This window comes from Lissotriton vulgaris, chromosome 1_1, assembly GCF_964263255.1.
Source record: "Lissotriton vulgaris chromosome 1_1, aLisVul1.2, whole genome shotgun sequence".
NCBI lineage: Eukaryota > Metazoa > Chordata > Amphibia > Caudata > Salamandridae > Lissotriton > Lissotriton vulgaris.
This window is the reverse complement of record NC_141685.1, coordinates 1,409,228,489-1,409,255,249: the sequence shown is the minus strand read 5'-3', so window position 1 is coordinate 1,409,255,249 and position 26,761 is coordinate 1,409,228,489. Positions and strand designations below refer to the sequence as shown.

The following is a 26,761-nucleotide window of genomic DNA, read 5'->3' as shown; positions in this document are numbered from 1 at the left end:
ACTTCAAATAATCAGAGCAACTCTTTTTCCTGTTCATCACATGCAGAGCGGAGTTCGGCAATACTATTACACAATCAACATTGCCAGAATATTGCGTGTCAACGCGATCCCTTGTTTCCCTCTCCCCCATACCCTCAACTCACTGTGAGTCCGTGAGTGTAAGTCCGTAATAAGTCCACCAAGGCTTCCATATTTTCTAAATTTTTTCGGACACCCGCATGCTTTATAGGTTGTTTATTCCCCCAAAATATACATGTCCATACTTCTCCGTCATTCTTCTAGCGTTGGATTAGAAACAGCACCCCATGCTTTTGTCAAGTCCCTTTTGGCCACCACCAGTTCCAGCTGGAGCAATGTTAATTTCGCCTTGGGGAGATCAAGGTCTGTGGGTATGCCCAATAGAATGAACAGAGGATCCATTTCTGGAAGCCTGTCAGCTTGGCAAATTCCATGAGCTGTGTTCCCACCCACAGCGCAGTTTCTTTGGTTACCCGGCCGTCCCATTTTGTCCGCCTTTCTGCTTTGTTCCAGGCCATTATTACCATCTGTGTAGCTGGCAACAATCTTGTGACCCCTTTACATCCATAAAAATAGTGTGAAAATGATTTTTGTAAGAATTGTGTGTGTTCAAGCGCGTAGGTAGGATGATCCCTGTCCCCGAAAGCCCAGTCGTTGATAACTATCAAGTGGGCAGCCCCAGTAATAGGAGCAAAGGTCCGGCAGGGAAATGCCGCCACTGTATTGGTTGCACTATAACTTCCCCAGCGTTACCCTAGGGCAGGGGTCTTCAAACTGTGGGGCGCGACCCCCAGGGGGGCCGTGGAGCGATGCAAAGCGGGTCGCGCCTTCAGTTTCACTTCTGCCCTGGCCTACAGGGCTACAGCCCCCCTCCTCCCCCATCCTGTGTCGCAGCTCGCGCTCCTGGGGCCTCGGCTGGGCAGTGTCTGGAGTCTTATCTCCGGCCAGAGTTTTTGACAGGTCTTTAAAGACCATTAGCATATTTACATGCCTTTGTTAACTAATTACCAAAGCTTAGTTTTTATATGGTTCCAGTACCCCCTGGGCCCCCACTCTGCCTATTCCTTAGATTTGTATTTTTACACTTACTGCTGTAGTGTGAGAATGCATTTAATGAAAGGAAATATAAAGTTGGGTTGCCAAAAGAAACATGCCTGCTATGTGTTGTTTAAAGATCCTGCAGAGACCTGCTCGACACTAAATTGAGTTATAAATAAAAAAGTATGTATTAATTAGTTATGTGACTTTTCTGTCTTTATTCTCTTTAATTATTAGTCATGGATTATTGAGGCTTCCCTAGAACACAATTAAAAGTGCTTTCTATGTATATTTGCTGTTCTAAGTATTCACAGATAAGTGCAAAAAATACAGCTGTAGGTGACTGCTTATTTCTGGGCCATCAAAATAATGAGCTGGTAACCCTAATCATTAGTCTGGACGTTTGTTGCAGGATCAGCACATTATTTATTTCCTCCACCCTCGAAACCTGATTAATGCCATTATAGCAATAGTTTAACTTATATCTGAAACCCTACGCTTCAAGTTTCTGGGAATGCACCCTGCTTTCAGACTACTCATTTCTCGTTCTCGCCTTCACTTTCACGTTCACCCTGCACTCCCAGCGATCACCATGCACTCCCAGCGATCACCATGCACTCCCAGCGATCACCATGCACTCCCAGCGATCACCATGCACTCACACTGATCACCATGCACTCACACCATTCACCCGCTCACCCTGCACACACTGATCACCATGCACTCACACTGATCACTATGCACTCACACTGATCACCATGCACTCACACTGATCACCATGCACTCACACTGATCACCATGCACTCACAACATTCACCCGCTCACCCTGCTCTCACAGTGATCACTCTGCCCTAAAAATTCGCTTGCATTGTTCACTCTGTACCTCACCCTGCAGTCACACAAGCACACTTCTCACCCTGCACTCATGTGACACTTCACTCATCTGTCCCCCCCCCCTTACTGCTCAATCTGTAGCTCACTCAAACAAGGCCATCACTAACCATGCACTAATTCGTCCCACTCTGCACTTACAGCCGAACCCAAATTCATATGGAATGTCCTATACATAGGAGCCCCGGCAGCAGTGACCTATAGGCTCCAAGTTACGCAAAACTGTGCCGCCCGACTACTGTATAACATTCCCCGCTGGCAGTCAGCCAAGAAAGCTCCGAGTAGCGGCCAGAGTGCAGTTCAAGGCCATGTGCATTGTGCACAAATCTTTTCATCGCATCGGCCCGGCAATTCTGCACCCCATAGCTACGCCTTATGCACCGTCCAGAGCCCTGCGCTCTAGTTCTTTACAGCTTGCAACTACTACTAAAATCAACAAAGCTCGCTGGGGCGGTCGCTCCTTTTCCCATACTGTGGCCAAGCTTAGGAACTCTCTCTCCCTTTCCCTTCGAGAGAACAATAACCGTATGTCTTCAGAAAGGCCTTAAAAACGCACTTGTTCGCAAAAGCTTGTTGATTCACCCTGAGCTCGCCACAAGCAATCAGTCAAAAGCGCTGCGAGGCCTCCGGGTAGTTACGCGCTACATAAGTGCAATTTTTCATTTCATTTCATTTCATTTCACTCACCCTGTAGTCACTCCTTTTACCCTACTCTCACACTGTTGCATTGCTCACCGTGCAGTCACATGGGCACTCGTGTCATCCACACAGTGCAGAAGGTTAAAGTGCCTGGTACAAAGAAGATGTACCATGCACATCACAGAACTGAGTGAGAGTAAACTATGAGTAGCGCTATAAAAAAATGAAATGTTAGTCAGACAGGTGATATAGAGAGATGAGGTGTATTGTTGGTGAGTGATACTGAGGGAATTCATGGAGAAGGTGGATAGACTGTTGCACAGTGTGCGACCAGTGCTGCTGCCCCCCCGCCCCCCCCCCCCGAAGTTCGGGTCTAGTGGATCCCCTTCTTCTGCCTATTATTTATATTTGTAGTGCGCTACTGTTACCAAAAGGAGTCCTGGGGCTAATAACCATCTGCCTGCAATGTGAGAGAGGGATCCGGGGCTGGGAGAGGAGAGAAGAGAGGGATGGAAGGAAGGAAGTGGCTGAGAGGAAAGGGGCATGGGTAAACTGCTTAACTCTGCACAAGACCGCCACGGTTTGAATGCACCCTTGCTGCTCCCGGCCATGGCCAGGTGAGCTTCTAATGTGGCATTGCATATTCCTGCGGATTGGGAGGCCCTTCACAGAGGTTGACTAGACATCTTTCTGATGTTAATTGCTGTATTTTGGTTATAAACTGGTACTGATGGGGTGAAATCTTTCCTCAGTATTACTGGGTTTAAAATAATTCTAAATAATAAAGCAATGCTACCCCAGAATACGCAGCATCACAGAACATTATTTACATTTTCTACTCGCACAATTTAGTCAAGCCTGTCACATAATTTGGTCCTCACCTTCCTCATAACCTAGAGGTTTAGAAACTTTTGTCAGGAGGGGGTCCTTGCGCTTCAAAATGTTGACAGGGGGGTCTCGACATCCAAAAGTTTGAAGACCTCTGCCCTAGGGGGTTTCCCTCCCCACAGAAACTTTCTTAGGATGTCATCAATCTTGATAAACACTTCTTCCAGGATTGGATGGTAGGTATTTTGTAGCACATATAAAAATGTCGGTAGAGTTATCATTTTGAGAAAGTGCCGCTCTTCCAAGCAACGTAAAGGGTAGTGAGTCCCATCGTTCCGCGTCTACGCGGAATTCTCCTAATATCTTGTACATGTTTCACTCCAGTGCCAGCAGCTTATCCAGCGTGACATAAAGACCCAATTATTTTTTCCCTCTGGGTGCAACCTGGAGCTGGATGGGATATAGTACGATCCCATCATCTTGTCCTGCCGGATAGATGCACGACTTATCCCAGTTAATTCTGTACCCCGCATGTCTGCCATATTCCCCGCAGGTCGTCATAATGTTAGGGAGCGTCATTCCGGGATTCATGACATATAGCGGTATCTCATCGGCGTACAAAGAAATACGCTCATCGAGATTATCTTTATCATTTACTCAGAAACCCGTTATGCTCGGATGCGCTCGAATGATACATGCAAGGGGCTCTAGGACGATTGCAAAAAGCAGGGGAGACAGGGGGCAGCCCTGTCTAGTGCCCCTTTCAATTGGAAACCTCAGAGACGTAGCCCCGTTGACCCTGAGCCTCACCACAGGTCGTTCATATAGTACGGCTATCCACCTCCTGAACTCGGGACCAAATCCCAATCTATCCAGTAGTGCCATAAGAAACGACCAGTGGACTGTATTGAATGCCTTCTCTGCATCCAGGGAAAGTATGAGATGAGGCTCTGTTCTATGTTGTACCATCTCCAACCAGTTAGAGACGGGTCTAAGGTTGTGTCTCGTCGACCTCTTTGGCATAAAGCCAGACTGGTCCCTGTGGACAAGTCCCGTAATGACCTGTGTAAGTCTATTGGCCAGAATTCTGGCCAGGATCTTAGTCTCCATATTTATTAGGGAGATGGGCCTATACGAGCTACTCTGTGGCGGCTGCCCTTCTTTAGGTATCACCACAATAGTGGCTGTCCTCAAATCTTCTGGGAGTGTACCCACATCTCTTGCCTCAAGATACATCTGCAAGAGATGCTTGCTAAAGAGCACCCCATGCCGTTTAAATAGATCTGGTGGGAGTCCATTGGGACCAGCGGACTTCCCCGTTTTCATTTGGCCTATGGCTTCCAGAATTTCGTCTGCCGTCAACTTTGCCTCCAGCGCTTGTGTGTCACTGGATTCCAATCGAGGGAGCTGCATGGATTGTAAATACATGTGGATCTGTTCATCTGCTAGGGGTCTTTTCGCATAGAAGGCCTCATAGTAGCCTGCAAAGGCTTGCGCTATGGCCTCTGGGGGTACATGGACCTGGTTATCGTCCATCTGTATCTGGGTTACCCATCTACTTTCCATCTCCTTCTTACTTAGCCAAGCGAGCATTCTACCCGTTTTATCACTCACATCGTACAACCTCCTATGCATTGCTTGTATGGCATGTTGTACATCCCTTTTGGCTAACGCAGAATACTCCGGCTGTAGGAGCTTCAACCTTCTCAACTGGGAGGGGCTTGTGTTTGTCGCAACTTGCGCTTCAACCTGCAGGAGCAGCGCTTTAACCCTCGGTACCGCCTCACTTTCTTTGCGCTTTTTATGTGCTATAATATAAATTAGATTTTCTTGACCAGATACATGAATATGTTTAGTGTCATAGAGCTATAGGCCCTGGATTTTTATAACTAATTTCTGCAATGATATTACAAGTTGGGTAGAATTGATGGACATCAAACTCATATTGAGACATTTAAATTAAGTGCAAGTTTCCTCATTTGTTAGAGTGAATATACTTTTTTATGATATCTTGACTGGTATAGTAAATAAATGCAGAGCAGAAAGCCAGATAATATAAGTTACTCCATTCTGGAAAGGAGAGAGCCTATAGTTAAACAGTTTATCCTGTTCTTAAACCTCTTCTTAAAGTAGAAGGTCGCAAAAAGCCCAGTGGCAGTGGGCTCTCGGATGCTATGGTCCTGTGTGGGCTCTCTTTGTATTTTTAACTGTTGGAATCTTTTAATTATTGCCTGTGTTCCCTCCGTCGCTTACCGCCGCTGCCTGCCTTCTCTGTCCATCTCCCAGCTCCCCTAGCCCCGGTCCGGCACGGCTGAGTGCCGCTTGTTCCGGAGGGCTGACGGGGTTTCTGGCGCCATCTTAGGAGGGGTAGTGGAGGCCTACAGGTTAGAGCAGCATTCCTCGCGCTCCTATTCCCATAAAAGGGACACCCCATACGCACGCGCAGCGGACGCAAAAAGCCCAGTGGCAGTGGGCTCGCGGATGCTATGGTCGTGTGTGGGCTCTCTTTGTATTTTTAACTGTTGGAATCTTTTAATTATTGCCTGCGTTCCCCCCGTCGCTTACCGCAGCTGCCTGCCTTCTCTGTCCATCTCCCAGCTCCCCTAGCCCCGGTCCGGCACGGCTGAGTGCCGCTTGTTCCGGAGGGCTGACGGGGTTGCTGGCGCCATCTTAGGAGGGGTAGTGGAGGCCTACAGGTTAGCGCAGCATTCATCGCGCTCCTATTCCCATAAAAGGGACGCCCCATGCGCACGCGCAGCAGACTCGCGTAGCGGGCGCGCCGGCGGCACGCCAAAGGCAAGCCCGTCTGCGCTCGTCCGGGGCTAGGGGCACCTCACTATGCCCGTTTTTTAACTTACTCTTCTGAACAGTTGTGCTCACTCCAGGGCACCTGGATTCCTTGTCCAGCAACCCTCGCCCAGATTGACAAACTTGGCCTCGCCCGAGCAAACCCCATACCCTCCCTCCCACCCACCCTGCCATCATTATCCCCCCCACCCCCTGTTACACCACGATCTCCCTCCCCATCCAATCCCGCACCCACCATCTCAGCCTTCCTTCTTAACACCAGGTCGGCAGTAAAACATTATCTAGAACTGTTTGACTTTCTAGACTCCTACAAACCTGACCTTCTGTTTCTGACAGAAACTTGGTTTTGCCCTGACTCACTGCCAAACGTGTTAGCGGCTCTCCCCTCTTCCTATTATGCCCTTCGTGCCGAGGGGAAGGTGGGAGGTGGTGTTGCCTTGATTGTCCGCGCTGGACTTCACTTTCAACTGTTATTATCCCCATCTATCAAGGCGGTCGACTGTCTAGTGGTGCGATCTGCCTCCTTCCAAGTTCCAATCACTTGTGTCTTAATCTACCGCCCTCCCCAGCCAAGGCCACACTTCATCTCCGACATCCAGGAGCTGCTAGCGACGCTGGTAGTAAACAATTCATCTGTCCTTGTACTGGGGGACTTCAATTTCTGGCCCGCCGATCCTGCGGAAGACGCCATGTCCAAAGAATTTACTGAACTCCTCCTCAGTTTAAACTTTGTGTCTCATGTCCACACTCCTACTCATAACCGAGGCCATACCTTGGACCAAATCTGGTCACTCAACAATCCTGTCACCGCTCCTATTGTCACGCCCTGTACTTGGTCTGACCACTCCCTTATTTAGTTTTTCCTGGACTTAAGCCTCGCCAAAAGACCTTCTTTTCCCAAAAACACTTGGGCCCGGAATTGGAATAAAGTAGATATCCCTACTCTCTGCTCCTCCCTTTTAGTCTCTTGCCCCGCTCTAGAGGGACTTACCCCATCATCCCAAGCAGCCACCCTTAGCAGCTGGCTCGCTAGAGCGTGTGACCAAGTGGCCCCCCTGAAGCGCGTCACAATTAGACGCGCCCACGACGCCAACAGATGGTTCAATGCTGACCTCAAGGAGAAAAAACTTGAAGCGCGCCTGGAGGCGTGCGTACAGTCCCACTCTTAAATTACAGTACATCTCCATCCTCAACGAATATAAAAAAAGCTATCCTTCTCGCTAAAACTGAATATTTCTCTAGAAGAATCCTTTCAGCCGAAAACTAACCTAGGGAAATCTTTGCCACGGTCCATGAGCTGCCCTCTTCAGATAGAGTCACTCTCAAACCCTCCCCCTCCCAATCTCTCTGTGACTCCCTCAACGACTTTTTCATCGAGAAAATCGCGATCATCAAGGCCAATATACCATTACCCCCCTCCACTTTCTCCGACCCTCAGCCACCGCCCAACACCTCTCACCTGGATCACATACCTCTCCTGACCAGGGAAACTCTTTCCCCTCTGCTGGCCCAAGTCAAGTCAGGATCCCCCTCTGACATTTGCCCTGCTTATGTTCTGAGAGAGATCTGTTCAGCTTGTCCTCAGCCCCCTCTTGTTTTCCTAAATGACTCCCTTAAACAGGGCCTTGTTCCCAATCTCCATAAGTCGGCAACAATAATTCCCATTCTAAAAAAGCCCGGCGCCGATCCATCCTCCCCGTCCAACTATCGCCCCATCTCCCTTCTCCCTTTCTTGGGTAAAGTCCTTGAGTCCCATGTCACCAAAGTCCTCAGCACTTTTGTGGAAGAGAGTGGCTGCTTAGCATCATGCCAGGCGGGCTTTCGCCCACTCCACTCCACTGAGAAGGTTGTCATCTCCGTCATGGACAAGTTTAGAGAGGGGATGGATGCCAACCTGCCCCAGGCCCTTGTCCTCCTTGACCTGTCCGCCGCCTTCGACACGGTTGATCATTCCATCCTTCTTACCCGTGTCGAGGCGGCGGGCGGCGGGGGGCCGGCCTTGGCCTGGCTTAATTCCTTTCTAAGGGACCGCACCCAGGCTGTCCATCTCGGCGACTCCTCTGCTTCCCCACGCAAGGTGCAGTGTGGTGTCCCTCAAGGTTCTTCCCTCTCCCCCCTTTTGTTTAATCTCCCCTGGCTCTATTCATAACTTCCAATCAGTCATGATCTTCATCAGGGACTGGATGAACTACAGCCATCTCAAATTGAACCCGGATAAAACCGAGCTAGTTCTCACCGGAGGTAGTCACAGTCCCTGGACCCCCACATTTTGGCACCCCTCCCTTGGCCCCCCGTCCGTCACCTTCCCCTTCAGCTAAAACATTAGGGATAACGCTGAACCAACACCTCGCGCTGCACTCCCAGATCAGTACAGTAGTTTCATCCTGTTTCTTCATCCTCCGCACCATTCGGAAGATATCCCGGTTCTTCTCTTTCCCGGCCCTGAAACTCATTCTCATGGCGATGGTCCTATCGCGACTGGACTATGGCAACATTCTGTACAATGGCGCCCCTGCCTATGCCCTCCGGCGCCTTCAATTGGTCCAGAATCAGGCTCCCCATCTTATCTATGATCTCTCCAAGTCACACCATGTCACTCCCCTACTCAAGGCCTTGCACTGGCTTCCCATTAAAGAACGTGGCCTCTTCAAGCTGGGCTGCACAACCTTTCGGGCCCGTGCTGGGACTGCCCCCGCTTTTATTAACTCTGAAATCAAGGCCTATACTCCCTGCAGAGAGCTACGCTCATCCTCTCAGTCTCTTCTCTCTGTACCCCGGTTTAGGAAGAACAAATCGGGAGGGATGAAATTCTCTGTTCTCGCCCCAACTTTCTGGAACACCCTCCCTCCCCCCATAAGATCTGCTGCCTCCTATCTTGAGTTCCGCAGGGCACTCAAAACATTTCTCTTCTTGCGAGGGCCTGCATCTTTCAGCGCCAAGAAACGGCCTGGTAATCGTGCGCTTAACAAATACTTTTAAATTCAAATTCAAGGAAGATACTCAAGACTTTTTTGGATGCGGGTAAGGAAAGAGCATAGTAAATGCTTATGTAGAGTCCAGTGTTGATGTTTTATTAAGCACTTTGGGCAATATGGTGACCCTCAGGTGTAAGGGTCATGCTCCAACATTGCATAATTATATTGAGTGAAAAGTGTGGGACCAGCACTCTAAAAATTTGCGAACTGTTGTGGGCATACAAACATATCTGAGTGGACAACAGAAGTTACCAGTGAAGAGAACCCACATGCAACAAATGTCAGTTTGTGGAAATGATACATAGACTATCCTAAAAATGGGATGAAAACCTGGCTATCGACCTAACAAATTGGCTGAACAACGGTAATGAATTCCTCAACTTCATGGGGACTATGAGTAGGATTGAGGTGTCTTTCTTGGACCTGAACATCAGCCCATGTGAACAATATCTTAAATGTGAGATATCTTACAAACCTACAGTCTGGAATAATCTGTTGGGATTTGATAGTTTCCATCCTCAAACCTTCAGGGCAAATCTACAGGTTGGATTTCCTGCAGTTAGAGAAGGAAACCCAGACAGAGTCATCTATCAAGCTAAAAAACTGACCCAACATAAACCCAGAGATCGGTTCTTAACAACTTTCTGAAAGGATGACAAAGAAAGGCTTGTGTGTCACCACATTTGGGATCCACTTCAACAGCCTGAAAAGAATTATAAACAGACATTGTAAAATATTGGAGTTGGGTTCCTCAAGTTAGAAAAAACCTTTGTTTTCCTTCAAATATGGATGGTCACTCAGGTATAGTAATATTCACACCAGACCAAAACCAATCTTAACTATCTCCGAGGAGGGATGGATTTTTTGACTTACCCCCTGTAACAAGACATTTTCACTGTGATCAATGTAACATATGCCCCTATACTAAAAAAAAAAACAAAGCGACTTGATTTGGTTCTTAAAACGCAGTGGAGACTCAACAGTTTTACAAACTGTAACACTGGCAAAGTCATTTAAATCAGATATCCACGCACACGCAGGTACGTTGGTATGTTCACACGAAAAATGAGAATTTTGATCAGTGAACATAACGGCTCTTTCCAATTCAAGAAAACACAAACGAAGCTCATGAGACACTACATTGAAGGAAAAAACACTGAAAATTAACAAGAATGTGCAATAATTAAAAAATTGCCTATGGAATAAAGCTAGAAACTGTTCCATTATGAACAAAGGTGGATTTACCGACTTGATTAATCTAAAATAGGCTTGAATGGTGACATGGCTTGGAATCAGCTGAAACAATAGTTTAAATCCAAAGCTTTTCCCGTTAAAAACTGCCCCGCCCTGTAATGATCAATCCTCCATGCAGATTTCGAAATATGACTAAACATAGCTGGACTAACAATGACAGAGTGCTGGCTTTTTCTTTTACTGTTCGTTAAAGAGATTGAAGAGCACCTCAATACGGAGGCACACACTATGCACTATTTTTAATTCAGTCTATCTTTTTAGAAACATGCGTGTCTATAAACACGAGTGTTAGTCTTGATATGAGGACATGGCAATCACCTTTTTAAATTTTTTCCGCATGATAGTAATGTGTTACTCAAAAACAGATTCATTAACCTGAACATATCGCCAATGTATGTGTGATTTTGCAGAGATAAGAATAGCTTTGCTCGTGGGTCTCCATGTTGGAGCTTTTGGGTTCAGATATTTTTGTGCCACATTGCTTTGCTTGCCCATATATACATTGCGTGTTTTGGGTTACAGAAATACCAGTCTCCTTTAAAAAAATCCAGGAATAACCTCATGATCTGATCTGTCAAAATATCGGATTAAGTCTTTATTATATAAATTCCAAGTATTAGATCAATATATACTTAACCAATACAGGAAGGAGTGACGTCTTGACATGATGAAACGTTTCTATGCCTCGGCCTACTTGAAGGCATAATATATCACGGTCAAAGAAAGGTCTTTTTATGTTTCATGATCTCCTGTGGTTATTGGCAATTAGCTATATGTACATTTGTATAGTGACTGTGGGGTCGCCAGTAAGATCACTACAGTAAACCCACAGAGACAGAGATTACTAAGCAGAAAATGTGCACACTAGTCTAACATAAATATGAAAAGTAGCCTGAGCTAATAGAACATGATGACTCAGGACAGTACAAAATAACAGTACACGTAGGTCTAGTACCACTTTGTGGTCTACCACACAAGTTACCGGAGGGAACCAAAAACCTGTGAAGGGTGCCGCTAGGTCTCTCCATTCACCATCATAGAATAATGAGATCCTACTCATCTCGCTTTCTAAATCCAAAAGTGTTTGATGACAGGGAAGGATTAAGAATTGAGATTGAAATTCTCTAACTAGAATCTCCTTAACTTTTCATTTTATATTGCTTTCTATGTCACAGGCATACTAATCAAAGTAATTAGTAATTACAGCAAAAGTTATGAGAACATTCAGCCTCACCTTATGTGTTTCATGTTAGTGGATACACACTTAGTAGGGATCCAACAACCCTGAAGAAGGCTGTTGACCCAGGAGGGTAGCCAAAACATGTAAGCAATGATTTGGATGCAGGAAGCTTTACTTTCTGTAGGCATCTTGGTATTTTGATTTCAACCTCGCCAGTGCTACCCACCTAATTAAGTGAAAACTAAGGGTATACTACTCAGCAATTGTAATCCATCTGGATCCCTGATCATATACAGCTTCAACCATCTCTGCTCCCCCGACCATGGTTGAGTCCTTCTAGGTGGAATTCACCACTACCTAGATGTGGAACGGACATCAATGATGAAGCATGGTGCAATGAATAGGCGGTGAAGAGTCCTTTTCCATCGTTTTGTTATACTTGCGGCATTGTGGTAGGGTATAATTGTAACATCTGCGTATTTCTTGTGAAAACACCAACCAACTTGCATATACACTGTGGTCACAACTTCTATGCTGGCATGCCTACATAGCAAATTTAAAAGACTACACTCTGCTCACAACAGAGGATGTTGGTTTATTAACGGGCCCCAAACAGCCCCCATTCATAGCCACCTGTCTGACAAGCCTTCTCGGCTCCTTATGCAAGACAACATCCTTATCAATATTCTGTGTCTCATAAGCAAATCTAAAAATACTGCACAGCCACAGTCTATGATCGAACACTACCTCTTAATGGTATCCAGAAGTGAGTGCTGCAGCAGAGGAGACCGAGTTCTCTGCAACTGGCTACGACTTATGGAACAGCATACCTCTAAACCAGCGATCGAGCCAAGGCTCAGTTTCTGTGATGTGATGTTACTAATGGCCTAACTAATTGTTTCTAATTGTTAAGAAACTGTCACAGTAACCTAGATCACCTGTGAACCACTGACTGGTAAATATTGTTTGACAGCATTAATAATGACTGTCTGTGACTGTTTCGTCTTGAAAAGAAGTAGTGATTTTAAACTAGAACATCATTTGTTTCCATTTTTCTAAACCCATTGTACTATGAAAGCTACAGGTAGCCTACTGCTCTTAAGTCTTACCTTTGTGGACAACCACAGTTTAGGTCTACTCCATCTGCAAATGGGCTCACCATGCAAGCAGCATCAGCTAAAGTCTGGGCTTCTTTGGCAGCAAATTGGACAATCAGTGGGCGGTCACCTAGTGAATGACAGAAGTTGATGAAGATACATAAAATATATCAAAAATATTTGTACATTGTCAAAGGTCCTATTAGTGACTCTACAAGGTGGCAGCAGTGCTGATCATTGAAGAAATTTGTGAAGAGGTGCTCTGGAGGAGGTGCCTGATTCTCAAGTGTTGTGTTTTATATGTATGCGGTTTACCTCTTTGAAATAAAGACAAGTGTGTCCTTTGGCTACAGATTTCTTTATTTATATTTCTTCACTTGATTCATTGACATGTGGGATCAGATCAAGTTAGGAAAAGGGTCAACTAGCTTTAGAAAAATGTACACTGATTATGTGATGAAGCAGGGATGAGTTTTGTCACCAGTTATTTAGCCTTTATGGAACTGGTCTGTGGGACTATTTAGGAAATGTATATTATTTTTCACCAAAATTGTGAGGACAGGTTTTAACTGTCCGCCAGTAGGAGTATGACACAGTAATCTTCGATCTTAGACTGCAAAGACATTGTTTGCCCCATATGACTTTGATCAGGCTAATAAACTAGAAAGTAATATTAGTAAGGCGAATGTTATTGTGTTTGGCTGAATCATGTGAAGCAACGATGCAGATCCATTGGTGAAAAAAGTATAGGTCGAGCCTGCTCTTCTAAACATTTGAGGCTATGGTTCGAGGAGGCAGTAACTATAGATGGGACCAATCAAGACTACAATCTGAAGCAGCAAGCACTACTTTCAAAAGAACTTACTATGTAACTTAGTCCCTCCCCAAAACCAATACGGTCTATGATTAAACTACATTTATACCTGCATAAATATATTTTCCTGGCAATAATGAAAACTGGCTTCACCTTTTCAATGTTCTTTGTTCAAGGCCTTGTTTGCCCTGATCTACCAAATAGGCCCAGATTCCTTATAAGATAAACTCAAGTGGTTGCATCTAATTTTCTAAAATATTGGTCAGCCAAAGAAACAACTTTGAAGGCTTAAGTGTGATGTGAAATGGCTTTCTATTTTAAAATGTTGAGACCCAAATCCTGGTTATTGTATTTTCAGAATTCATTAAACGATTATGAACCTTGTGAAAGGTCAGGATAGGTTAGTGAAATATAAACAGTTTAAGAAAACGAGCAACAGAAAGGGAATCTTTTGTACATTATCACATAACCCAGGATCTACACGTTTTTGCCTCTTAGACGTATTCAGCATGTATAGGATTCCTATTTCACTGGTAAACCATTGGAATATTTGCATACTTTGCTACCTGAAGTACACAGTATCATTTCTTACATTTGAGGATTTTATTATTCCCGCGTTATGGATTCAAGAGCTCCTAGGGCAGTTATAAGGGTTTGTCTAGGAAGTGTTGTCTCTGTGATTGGCAAACTGAAAACATTTAGCATATCATGAGCATGTGCCCTGTAATTCTTAGCAGATACCTATTTCTGTTAAAACTTATTTAATGTGACAGGGATTTGTTCCTTCCACGTGGCGTGCCAAACTACTACTTTAACTGGAAGGAAATTTAGACTAGTATTATAAATAGGCTTGAGTTAACCATGCACTATGAATTAGGCTGTTGCACTTTTATACACAAGCACTTTGTTTTTACATAAAAACTTGTACTTAAGGGAAGGACGAATTTTCAAAGCGGATTCTGAAAATAATGTATTTCCCCCTTGGTACATAATTTCCAAGGGCAATTTTATATTTTTTATTTTAGGTTAGCAACTCGGTTTTGATTTTAATCCAAGATTGTTTGCATATTTTGTTTAACTAATCAATAATAAAAAACACAAAACTGACTGCTTTTCGTGCACATGTTTTATTCATGCTTCATGGAGATATAGCTGTCATCGCCTATCACAGTCTTTTACTTGTATTGTTTATATTTTCTAGTTAAAGTTTAATGGTGTATGCATTGACCAGTAGCATGATCTTTTCTAGCTACTCTTTGTACTTTGTAGGAGCAGGAACCCGCTGCTACTATTCTTTTTTTCAGGGACTGGAACTCATAACACATAAGTATCATCGTTATTGTTTTTTTCCTTCAGGCGATCTCTGGGCTGTAACCAATAAAGCATAATTATGATCTATGTACCTATGTACAATTTCATCATTGACTTTTTCTCTGTAGACTATCTCTATGCTGTAATCAACAGAGTTTAATTAATGTATATAATCTTAATAGCCTCCTCCAACTAGTAATGTTTACGCTTTCTTATGCACATTTAATTTTGGTTTATTTCTACAAGCCATCTCTGGGCAGCAACCAATAACATTCAAGCTATAATCCTAATATCCGAAACAGTAACTCTATATAGGCACCTTATAAGTCTGTGAGCGTCACAGTTTTTTTGGAATAGAGAAAAGAGACCCCGAAGATGCACAGGTTAGCAAAGATCCTTACCAAGACACCAATTGCTCTCCATTTCAAGGCAAAGGCCTATAGGTATATTGGCTTTGAGTACCCCCTTTTGACATGTGTGGACCATTGTGGCAGAATGGAGGAGGTAGATAATGTTAGAGGATCTCTTTGCATCTGACTGCATATTTATATTTGGCCTTGAAGCTGCACGCTTTATGCAGTGCCGTAGCAAGGGTATCATGGATCCTCATGCAAGCAAGGAAAATGGGCCACCCTTCTTCCCTGCTGGGTGGTAAGAGAGAGCCTGGGGTGGACCACTCACAGCTTCAGCGCTGTTGCCACTGCACCTGCTGTACTAATGATCGCTATGCTGTGAGCTTGTTGGTAAACACAGAACTCTGAAGATGCAAGAGCATCACATCCTCTACAGTGAAAGACATCTGCATGACATATGGAGCTTGGGTTAGACATGTCTGGTGTACCGGTGCAAGATGTTTCACAGTCATCGCTATCCTGGCCCATGGCCTCGTGCGGTTAAAGGAGGAGACAAGCTGAAGATGCCAGAAACAGGCTGCAAGAGACTGGAGGCCTTAGGTTAAAAACTGTAGAATGGCTGGTAGCGTGTACTGGCGAAGGCTGGGGCTTGCAACATTACCTGTGAGACATAGGGTTGCAGGACATGGAGGAGGTGGTCTGTAGGAGGTGTATTGTACAGACGAGAGGCTAACATTTAGGATAGGGTTGTTGTTGTGGCAAGGATTCGGATCAAGGGTGTGGCTGGGGTTTTGTAAAGTCTAGGCTTGCTGTTGGCACCACAGTAAAGGATAGAGTGGAGGTTACGCTTCTGGATATGGTTAGTGCTTTTGTTAACTGTGTGCTAAACTGATATAAGTACAAAATAAGGCAAAAATGTCTTGTATTTGCATCCTGGGCTTCCCCTGCTTGCGAAGGAGAAATTGTGACAAATCAGCGATGTGAAAATGTTTGAATTTCAGATCTTTCATAAGGAATTGGCCCAGCTGATTTTAGAGACAATAGTGTGGCACCCCAGCTAGTTTTTGGGTTGTGTACAATGAGCGGGTCTACACGTTTGAGCACACGAGTGCTACCCAGGCTTTCAGGAGCAGGAAAACAAGTCAGTCCAGACACATGTGGCGAAGCACTGTGGGGTGAGCCAGGGGGAGGGAGGGTGCCCTCAAGGGTTCCCTGTGATTCTGGTTTGGTATATTTTTGCTGCATTGTCTGAAATGGACAGTGCCAGGTTTGGGGAAATCTTTTTTTAATGTGGTTTCAACTACAGTAAGGGTTTAGGTCATTGTCTATTGAGGTTTGGCTTCTTACTTTCCCTCTCTGCTCTAACACAAGGTATGTACCGTGCTACTTTATTGTTGGAGGAAGCAGTGTGGCTGATGGGTCATGTCTCTTCAAACAATTATCTTTCAATGAGAAAAATATTAACTGTGCAAATGAAATGCTTACTAGGATTTGAAATGTGTCAGGGACTCTTAAACTTGTTTAGGGACATATATGAATGATTGGTAGTCAACGAGCCACTGAGACTATGAGGCATGAAAGGCTGTCTTCACCCAAGACTTTGGTGAAAAAAGCAGCAATTTATAAAGTGGTGGGAGCTATTAATTTGAAGATAGGCTTCCTCGTTCCTTCACCATTCCCTGTTCCTTCACTATTGACACGATCACGAGTGATTGGCTATCCACTAGTATGGTCTTTCCGTTGAGCGGCGCAGGGCAGAAGACACAGGAGAGGTGATCTGGCAGGTGGGATCAGCAGAGAAGTCACAGTAGAAATATCATGTTTAAACTAAAACTTTGTATGAAAGAGCACTAGGCCAATATGAAATCCCTTAGAGAGGGAATATACCAGGTTTGGCACAGGGATGGATAAAGCAGTCTTCCTTATATGGCTTCCAAACGCCCACATCTCCAAGCCTATGATACAACTTACACTCTAGTCTACAAACGAACGAGGAAACCCCTTCATCCCCTTAAATACAAAATAACAAAACAAGTAAATAGCAAAGAGGAGTAATCAGGCAGGATTCATATTTCTTCGGGAATGTGGTGGCCGAAATAACTGCCTTTCACACATCTCAGTCTCTTTACTTCTAATTCTTCCTCCATTCTTAGTTGTTACAACCCACACTGTCCCTGCACCTTTCAACTAAAACCTCACTTCCATATTTAGTGCTGTGTCCCCGACCTGGTACTTACTCTACAGACGCCCACCTTTTAGATTGACAGAGTAAGTCAACATCACTGTAATCCACCTAGTTGTTTTGATGGTCTCCTTCACCCTCTCCTGACAGCCAAGAATACACACAGTGGAGTTCCTGCTTCTCTAATAACAACTTCTTCTGTTGGAATGGAGCACTCTTCACACTAATTGATGCAGGAAGTACAAAATGTGGTGTTAGGGACCGTTCGAATCAGTAGATTGAAAGGAGACTCCCAGTTATTGACTGGTGAGTGGTACGACAGCTCCACAATGAGCCATCTCTCTTCTTTCACCTCTAACCTTTCCGATAAGGCCAACTGAATACACTCCCTAAAACACAAATTACAATGTTAAGCTAAACTATAGTTAGGAGTTCCTACAGGTATATATGGGGTGATACTCGACCCGAAGAAGATTGTAAATCTCCAGTTTCTATTTGAACATAATCTGTGCACCACATTTCACCATAACCTCCTCAAGAATTTCTTCCCTCTAAATTATAGAGAAACAACCTACATTTTCCCCTTCAGGCCACCATAAAAATGTATCGGATTTATAGAAACCTCAGCCCAAGCTCTGAGAGAAGGATCAAGACATTTTCTCAGACTGCTGATTAGAGATCTCCGAGGCCAAGTCTTTGAGCTTCAAAATGGGTATTTAATTCATGGAGAGGTGAGTGCAATCTTGTACTGATTGCTATTCAATGGGTCGGTTTGCTTAGAGGATATTTGCCTTGACACTTTTGTTCATATATGTGGTATGAATAACTGCTGCAGCTTCTGAGGTTCTATGCGATCTTAATCAATGGAGAGCATGGAAATCCTTGGCAAGTCATCCCTTTTGCTGCACTCGCTGGTTAGAGGGAACTGTTATATTCTAGGACACAGGTACCAGGAGTATCGCACATAACTTACAGCAAACTGGCAAATCTCTGTCCTTTAGTAAAGACTACAGGAAAAAAACTAGGCACATGCTAAATGACACCTTGTTCAATTGCTTGTGAGATTGCATAGGTCCAGTACAAAGTGTGGGGAAAGTCAGAGGATCAGAGGGGGTGACAGTCAGTAGCATCCAGACAGGTTGAAAAGGAATCTCTAACTAGTATAAGTGTATGGCAGTGGCCTTCCTCCACAGAGCATCAAATTCAAAACCCACCAATGGTTACTGTCCAAGTTAGTGAATGAATCAAGGTGCTATACGAGTTCAATCTACTCACAGGGTTGACCCAAGTGAACATTACAAGTTCAAGAAGAGGTAGTACACCATTTTTCAATAACACCTGCAGTGTCATATTTCTAAACTCTAAGTCGCTCGTTTTTTCCACATATTGGACTGTTTAGCTTATTCTTAGTCCATTTCTTGTATGTTCTCTTTTTCATTTATTTAACTATATTAAAGTTGTGATTTTCAAAATGTATTTCCCTGGAAATCGATGACTTTAATTATGAATGGTGTTGCTCAGTTAGTCAAATCTTTTTTTGGTTAATACACAGTAAACTATAAAAGATATAGACAATATAAAAACACATAAATCATTCATAAATCTATCTTACAGGTCCAGATAAGAAAAATGCTAAATAAAAACAAGTTTGTTCGTCCAATAGTAACTGCAGATACAATAAGGAAGGTCTCAGGTGGGTACAATATTTACCAACCCTAAATGGGCGTATCAAAGTTTTGAATAGATGTTTCTAAAAATAACAGAACATGATAAAGTGAGAAGTATTTTGTTTAGATGACAATTTTGTGTTGCTAATACAATTGCTTATCCCAAGTAACGTCTGAAACACAGGCTGATGTGCTGTCTGCAATTGCTTTCTGCTTACTTTAATAGCCCAAATGTGGCAGAACTTCTGCATTGATCCATACCTATGTCCTTCACTTGCCCTCACTTTGACGGAGGGTTAAAAAAATCATCAGAAAACATACGCCACATTCTGACTGCCCCAGGTTACAGCTTATTATAGCTACCTATGTAACCATATATCCTGTGTCTGGAGTAGACGGTGATCTTCAGGTCACCAATGTACATCAGGATTAGTTTGGCATATACCATGAGTGCTAGTCACAGCAGAGAGGGGCGTTGTTCTTTTTTCTACAGGAAAGATGAAGCTAGCTACCCAGAATGGAAGACTGGTGGATAGCTACAACCTGCTAGCCTGGTAATGCCTATAGTGGAAGTTTTGCATACAGCCATTTTACTATGATTGACTTATGTGCATGTGAGGAATACATGGTGGAGGTGAAAGCATTGTTGAAATGCCAAATATTCATATTTTAAACAGTGAGTGCCCAATAGGTATAGCAAGGGCGATAGACAGAATTTGCTTGTAGTAATAGAATGCTTTGATGCACAATTCCTATAGATGGGAAATATAGCAATTGTACAGTACTGCAAAGTGCTGGAGTCCAAGCCGCCAGGACTTTGATTTTTTTGCACTGGCAGAATCAGGAGCACTAGAGCACGAATACTTGCAAACATTTTCCCTGGGGCCAAAATGTTTGGTCTTCCATGTGTACGAGGGCTGCAGGCTGAGTGGTGGCGTGGGATTGGGGGGTGGGGGAGATTGTTGGTGGTAAGATGGGTGTAGGGGAAGCATAGCATATACATCTGGTGGCTGAATGCACAAAGTGAAACCAGAAACCCTGGGACTAATCCTAGCTTCTCTACTTAACCAAAAAGTGTGATCCTAGGCAATTGTTTTATTTTGCTTTCCCTCCTTATTCTTTATAATCACATATAAGAGAACCTTGAAATACATGACATCAGGATGTGTGCTGCACAAAAGTTCCTTCAGTGTTTGATTCAATAAAGTATAATGTTGTTCATATAGAATAGGTACAAAGGCCACCTAAAGAGTGCACAACAACTGATTTACCTCTTAGTTCACTACTGGCATTGTTGTCGGGTGGGGGGAAGAGTGGAAGACTGAATATTTCTAAACGCATGTTTAAAATGATCACTTTTTAAAAATACTCGGCAATGCACAGATATATTCTGATGTATTAAGGTGAAACAGCTCTGCATGTTACTGAAATACACTTTTTTCAATTTTGAAGTCACTGTACCATACTTTTACACCTATGCGGTAAGAAGTCTTTAAAAATTAAGGTGTTTCTAAAGTTAAGCAGTGCAGGACACCCTAGTTACTTCCTTTCTTTAACTTTAATTAACCTTTAAATACACTCCAGACTTTGCTTTGTGTGTAGATAGGGTTCGCACAGCTCTACTCATCCAAACTATTTATTGACATTAATCATTAACATCTCCAGCTGACCAGCAGGTCCTTCTTTATTATTCTCAACGCCTCCCAGCCTCCCATTCCATCCTGATGTCACCGAATGCTTAGAGTATGTATAATAGTTTTGCAACCAAAGTCTAGTGCAAAACATATTTTACCAGAACCTCAAAGGTTGTGGTAACCCATTTGAAAATGGGAAGGGGCTCCCAAGAGTCCCCATCCACTTTGTGGATGTTGAAAACATACTTTTTTTTAGGAGTAGGTAGTTCTTCATATAAAAAAAAAAAAATACTTGTTTTATTTTAAAGCAATCAAAGACATGGTGGTCTGCGGACATTACCATGCCACTATCCTTGTGATGTTAATAAATCGTAGGGGGGCACATTATGTGACATACCTCATTAATATAAACGTGGTAGGTTGAATTGCAACCTACCATGATTCAGTATTTTGTTAACTGACAGAGAAGTACATAGGTTGGCTTGCAAAAAACTGACGCATTTGGAAAGAGTCAGCACACAAATTGCAACCACTTTTACCTAATGCAATGTATGTACATATGGCCTATAGCTCCTTTGTATATTTTGCATAGTATTGCAGATGTCTGGCATATTATTTGATTTTTATGTTATGAATAACTTATGCATATTTTTGGTTCCTTATGTAACCCAAGCCTATGTAAAGCGCTCTGTTTACCTTTCAGACTAAGACATCTGATGTCCAACATCCACAGGGCCTTGAGGGCGGACTGCCTGCAGACCATTTATCGTGCCAGGAATAACTGGGAGGCAGAAGTACCAGAGTCCCTCACAGATGCATAGTGGAACAAGTCCTGCGTCTTGGTGAAAGAAGTGTATTGAAATATGCAATTTAAGCGAGCCCATTTTTATGTCCACCACGCATACCTGGCCCCCACGCGGCTCAGCAAAATGTATCCTACACGCACGGACGAGTGTCGTCGTAAGGGAGGTGGAACAGGCTTCACACATGTTATGGGGCAAGTGGCAGACTGATTCAATATTGGCAGGAGGTTACTGATCACCTGACATGAGTTACTAATATCCAGCTTGAAACTACGATTACTGTTCGCTATTGTGGGCAGCCCCAACGTCACCCACCATGGGGAGCTGTGTTCCCTTTCCCGGTGATATCACAGTCGGTGCCCCATTCAGCGTCTCATCTTCCCCTTCATTCATGTCATGTATCATGCGCTCCCGTTCTTGATAGTCATCCCTAATGCGCTCTTGTGTTCGGACTTGTCGCAAGCTTATCAGTACCGCACAAGACCATTCCATGAAGTTCCTAGACCATGCCAGAATCGTGGGTCCATTGAGGGAAAGTCACCCATTAGCAACCCTGCACTTCGCCAACAACAGACCCAATCAAGCAAATTTATAACATACCCTTTCTTCTCTAGGGTATGGAATTCAGCCCAGGATGCAGTGTTTAAGCAGAGACACAGAGGGCACTGCTATTGGTGGGCAGGGACCCCAAGCTACTGTGGCTTGAGTTGCCTGGGAACCTTCCAATAGATAAGATGTGGGGAGCCGAGACAATAGCTAATCTCTTGGAGAGGCAACTGCAGTGGTCAGCAGTCGGGGTAGATGATACTCTCTCTTGTGTACCATATTGATCCCCCTGTCAGTACTTCTTTGAGGATACATTCAGAATTAGACACCACATACAGAACCTTGGACATGTTGGTAAAGCTGCAAGTATTTTGTTATAATAAGGGACTCACCATTCCACTGTACACAACACCTGGGCCAGACTGGACTATTTATTTGTTTCCACGGGCATGGCACATTGGGTAGATAAGGCGATTCACCTAGCTAAAACATTCTCCGATCACTCCCTGGTGATGGTCACAGTGAAGACCCCGGTGGACCTGCCCCCCTATGTTAACTGGAGACTTAACCCCCTGCACTTGCAGGATGCAGTATTCAAAGCAGGAATAGAGCAGGAGATAAAGGACTTCTTCCCCAGGAATACGGGATCTGTAGCTAGTTTGACAATGGTGTGGGAGGCATTTAAAATGACCGTTCAGGGGTGGTGTATCTCCATGGGGGAAGGCATTCTGAAGGACCTTAGGCAGACTCTGACCACACTGGAGAATGAGCTGAAGGGGCTGGAGAGGGAAATAGCAGGGGGGGATGAGTCGGGCATCTTGAAAGCTAGTCTACGGGAGAAATTATTGGAGTATGGAGAAGCTGCCGAAAGGGAATGCAAATTCCGGGAGAAGCATTGTACTGCCGGAATATATTGGGAGGGAGACAGACCCGGGAAGTCGCTCGCGGGAGCAATTAGACCCCCCCAGATTTAGAAACTATATCACTGAGATACGGAACGAGCAGGGGGTCATCTGTAGGAATCTCCCGGACCAAGTGACTACCCTTACGGAGTATTACCAAAAGCTGTACGCGCCGCAGAGACAACACATGCTGAACCTTAGGGAATACTTCGAGGACGTTGCTCTAGCCTGGCTTGGGGACGTGCAACGTAAATTCCTGGCTCTCGACCTGGAAGTTGATGAGATCACAGACATGATGACTTGGCGTCAGTAACCACCTGACTAGTCTGTATAGCTTGTATAAGTTCAGCTATTTCTCTCTCTTCTTTCTGACACAGTCTCTGTGCAGTTTCGATTGTATGGACTATGAGGTCACAGCTGCACTTGGTGTTAATGAAACTGAAGCCTTTTTTGTATTCTGTATCTTCGGTAAAAATAACAGGGACATTTTTGACCTGGAGGCCCCAAGGTATGGTACCTCCCTTGAGGTGCTTTAGGACAAAATGACCATGCAATTCAGTTCTAACATGTTTTTTCTGTAGTCTGATTAGTTTGTCAGATTCATTCTAAGTGTAACTGAAGAAAATGGGGAAGAGGCAATCAGATTTTGGATATGACTTTCACTGTAAGACAGTGTATCCTTTTCTGCCATATTTTGGAGAGACAGTTTGTCTCTCAAGTCTTAATCCTCTTAGCCTTTTGTACAGAACAATGGAATAAATTCCGTGCCCTGCAATCTCTCGCGGATCAAAAATCCGCCCTAAACTTTGTAATCCTAAGGAGTACAATCCTTAGATGTAGAACGAACGCTACTACAAAAGGAGGCTTACCTTATTTTGAAATTTAACAGTTCACAGACAGGGTTAAACAACTTATCTGAGGTAGCGAGATTGTGAAATCCCTATGAGACAGAAGCCACCGATAATTGTGGTGTAATTTTTCATTTGCTCTGAGTCACCTGTGTGCTGGTACACATACTTGGCAGTTTGCAAAATAAGATCTAGCTTAGAGCTATCGTAAAGACCTATATTCATAAGCGCGATTAAAATTTAACCACACGACATAGAATATGCCCCATAAATCATGCGCGTTCATCTAATTAGCCCATAAGCTATCGAATAAAAATAAAGACGTTTTTAGAGCCTAGCGCCCTGCGCCTAGAGAGCGCAGAAATATGAACTGGGCCATTATATGTCACATAAATTCGAAAGACTTTAATTTGAAAAGAAACGGATAGTAAACACCTAGTTGCCGCCTGGATTTGACATCATGTCCTATAAAGAATGAGTGCACTTTTTGCTTTAGAAACATCCATTCTGCCGATCAAAAACATGCAAGGATATGGGCAGTGCTTTTTGAACTAATCACATCACACACGAGCACACTTTATTTTATATATTAAATGGGTGACTATATGTCCCACAATCCTTATGCACAGCTCTTCGAAATAAAACAAGCAAAAAAAACAAACTGCCATCTTGATTGACAACATTCGGACCGGAGAGGTGCGACTAGGTGCTAGATGAGGGAGGTACCCTTTTAGCAAGTTGCTGGGATACTGAAACCCTCCGAGTCCATGGGGCGCAGTTAGGCCCTACTACACGAACCACATGATTCATTTGGTTACGTAGTTAATACACGCATGCATTAATTTTGATTGCAGCAATTTTTATTATTGAGCTCATTGTAGCACCTCTTAGGAGTGGCGAACACAGGGCTGGTCCCTGTGTAGTCCTGAGGAAGTGCTTGGGGGAAGCACGAAACATGTTGACAGGAGTTGATAGGTGCACCTAAATACATTGCGTTTGGGTATCCTAATAATTTCCACCCCTTTTTTAACGTTACCACCTGGGAGCAAGAATAAATTATTTAAAAGCTTACTAGGCAGGTATTTTTAACCATTTCACATAGTCCACTCCACCACTACACTCGCACCACACATAGTCAAATTATAAGTGCTCCTACGTAATTCGTCAGTCGCAGCACGCCCCAGCCCGTAGAGGACTGGGATGGCCCCTATGATGAAGCATGTCACCATGGGGCAACCCTGGTGAGTGAGGGGACACCAAGAAAAAGAGCAGTACTCTTTTTCTATCACTATATCCACTATTCCAACCCCAATGAATGTTGTGAATGGGACTATAGTTAGTAGCTAGGCTCTCGATTTCTGGTTTCCAGAGATCCTTGTTGTGACTAAAGTAATTTGGAGGGTGAGCCTATGCCCTTTCTTCCCTCTACCTCCCTTCCTTTAGTGTTAATCAAATATACATGTACATTATATGTGTCGTTTTTTGTGTAAGAATTGTTTTTTGTATGGATGATGTTTACTGAGTTTTTCAGTGTATACATTTATTTTTTGATCTATGTTTGTAAATCATTATGTACAATAGTGTAAATATATGAATGTGCAGTTGTTCCTTTTTTGCTAATTAATGCTAAAAAAAAGTTTTTGAAAAAACAAAAAAATGAATGGTATAAAATAAAAATACCAGGTCGAAATGTATTAAATATTTTTTGACCTATATAAACTGTGTTGCGTAAAATAAGGGTGGTGTGGGCACACTTTCTGCTGTATACATTTAAGGGACAGCATACTCAGCCAATGGCCATTTTTAAAGAAATGCCAATGGTTGAATGGAGTTGAACAAATTCCAACTCTTTTGTACTGCATCTGCGTATATGTCTGTATTGGTAACACAAGGTACCTGACATACACCAACATCTGTCTGAAGACTGGACTTATTTAGGAAGGTGTTATGTTGTATTTTATCTTTGGTATGTTGCTTTAAGGCTTGTGTTGGAGCGAGCCTCTAGAACAGGGGTACTCATAGTACGGCCCGCGGGCCAGTGGCGGCCCGGCAAGCCTTTCCTGGCGGCCCGCGGACCCCCGAGACATCATACCTGTGTTTAACACTTTTTTTTGTAAGTGTCTGCAGCAGCGCGAGAGACTGCTGCTCTGTGGGAGCTGCCGGCCGTGCGATCCAAGCAATGGCCAGAGTAAAGCTGCAGGGGCCTAAGGAGAGGTGAAATACAAATGCATCATTAACATGCAAATGGCCTGTTAAGTGCTCGGGTGCGGCTGTGAGTTGTGTGCGCCCCGGCTGGCACACAGGCAGGGTGAGATGACAGAGGGAGTGGGAGGGGAAGGGAGGGGGAGGGGGACGGAGAGGGAGTGAGAGGGAGAGAGGGAGAGAGAGGGAGTGAGTGAGAGAGTGAGTGAGAGGGAGGGAGTGAGAGGGAGGAGTGAGTGAGTGAGAGGGAGGGAGGGAGTAAGTGAGTGAGAGGGAGGGGGGAGGGAGTGAGAGGGAAGGAGTGGGAGGGAGGGAGTGAGAGAGAGGGAGTGAGTGAGAGAGAGGGAGTGAGTGAGAGGGAGGGAGTGAGTGAGTGAAAAGGAGGGAGTGAGAGGGAGTGAGTGAGTGAGAGGGAGAGAGTGAGTGAGAGAGTGAGAGAGTGAGAGAGAGTGAGTGAGAGAGGGAGTGAGTGAGAGGGAGGAGTGAGTGAGTGAGAGGGAGTGAGTAAGAGGGAGAGAGGGAGTGAGAGGGAGTGAGTGGGATGGAGTGAGTGAGTGGGAGGGAGGGAGTGAGTGAGAGGGAGGGAGGGAGAGAGTAAGTGAGTGAGAGGGAGGGGGGAGGGAGTGAGAGGGAAGGAGTGGGAGGGAGGGAGTGAGAGGGAGGGAATGAGAGGGAGGGAGGGAGTGAGTGAGTGAGTGAGTGAGGAGGGAGTGAGTGAGAGGGAGTGAGTTAGTGAGTGAGAGGGAGTGAGTGAGTGAGAGTGAGTGAGTG

General features: G+C 44.3%; 1 protein-coding gene across 3 annotated transcripts in view; it reads right to left on the bottom strand.

Moving 5' to 3' along the window:
- Positions 1–26,761, bottom strand: part of DUS4L (dihydrouridine synthase 4 like) — a 155,604-nt gene that overhangs the window by 62,825 nt on the left and 66,018 nt on the right. For all 3 annotated transcript variants that reach the window (XM_086967176.1, XM_086967182.1, XM_086967175.1), the window contains one exon: positions 12,741–12,858. In XM_086967176.1, coding sequence (XP_086823302.1) covers positions 12,741–12,858 — 118 coding nt within the window. The remainder of the gene's footprint in view (positions 1–12,740; positions 12,859–26,761) is intronic.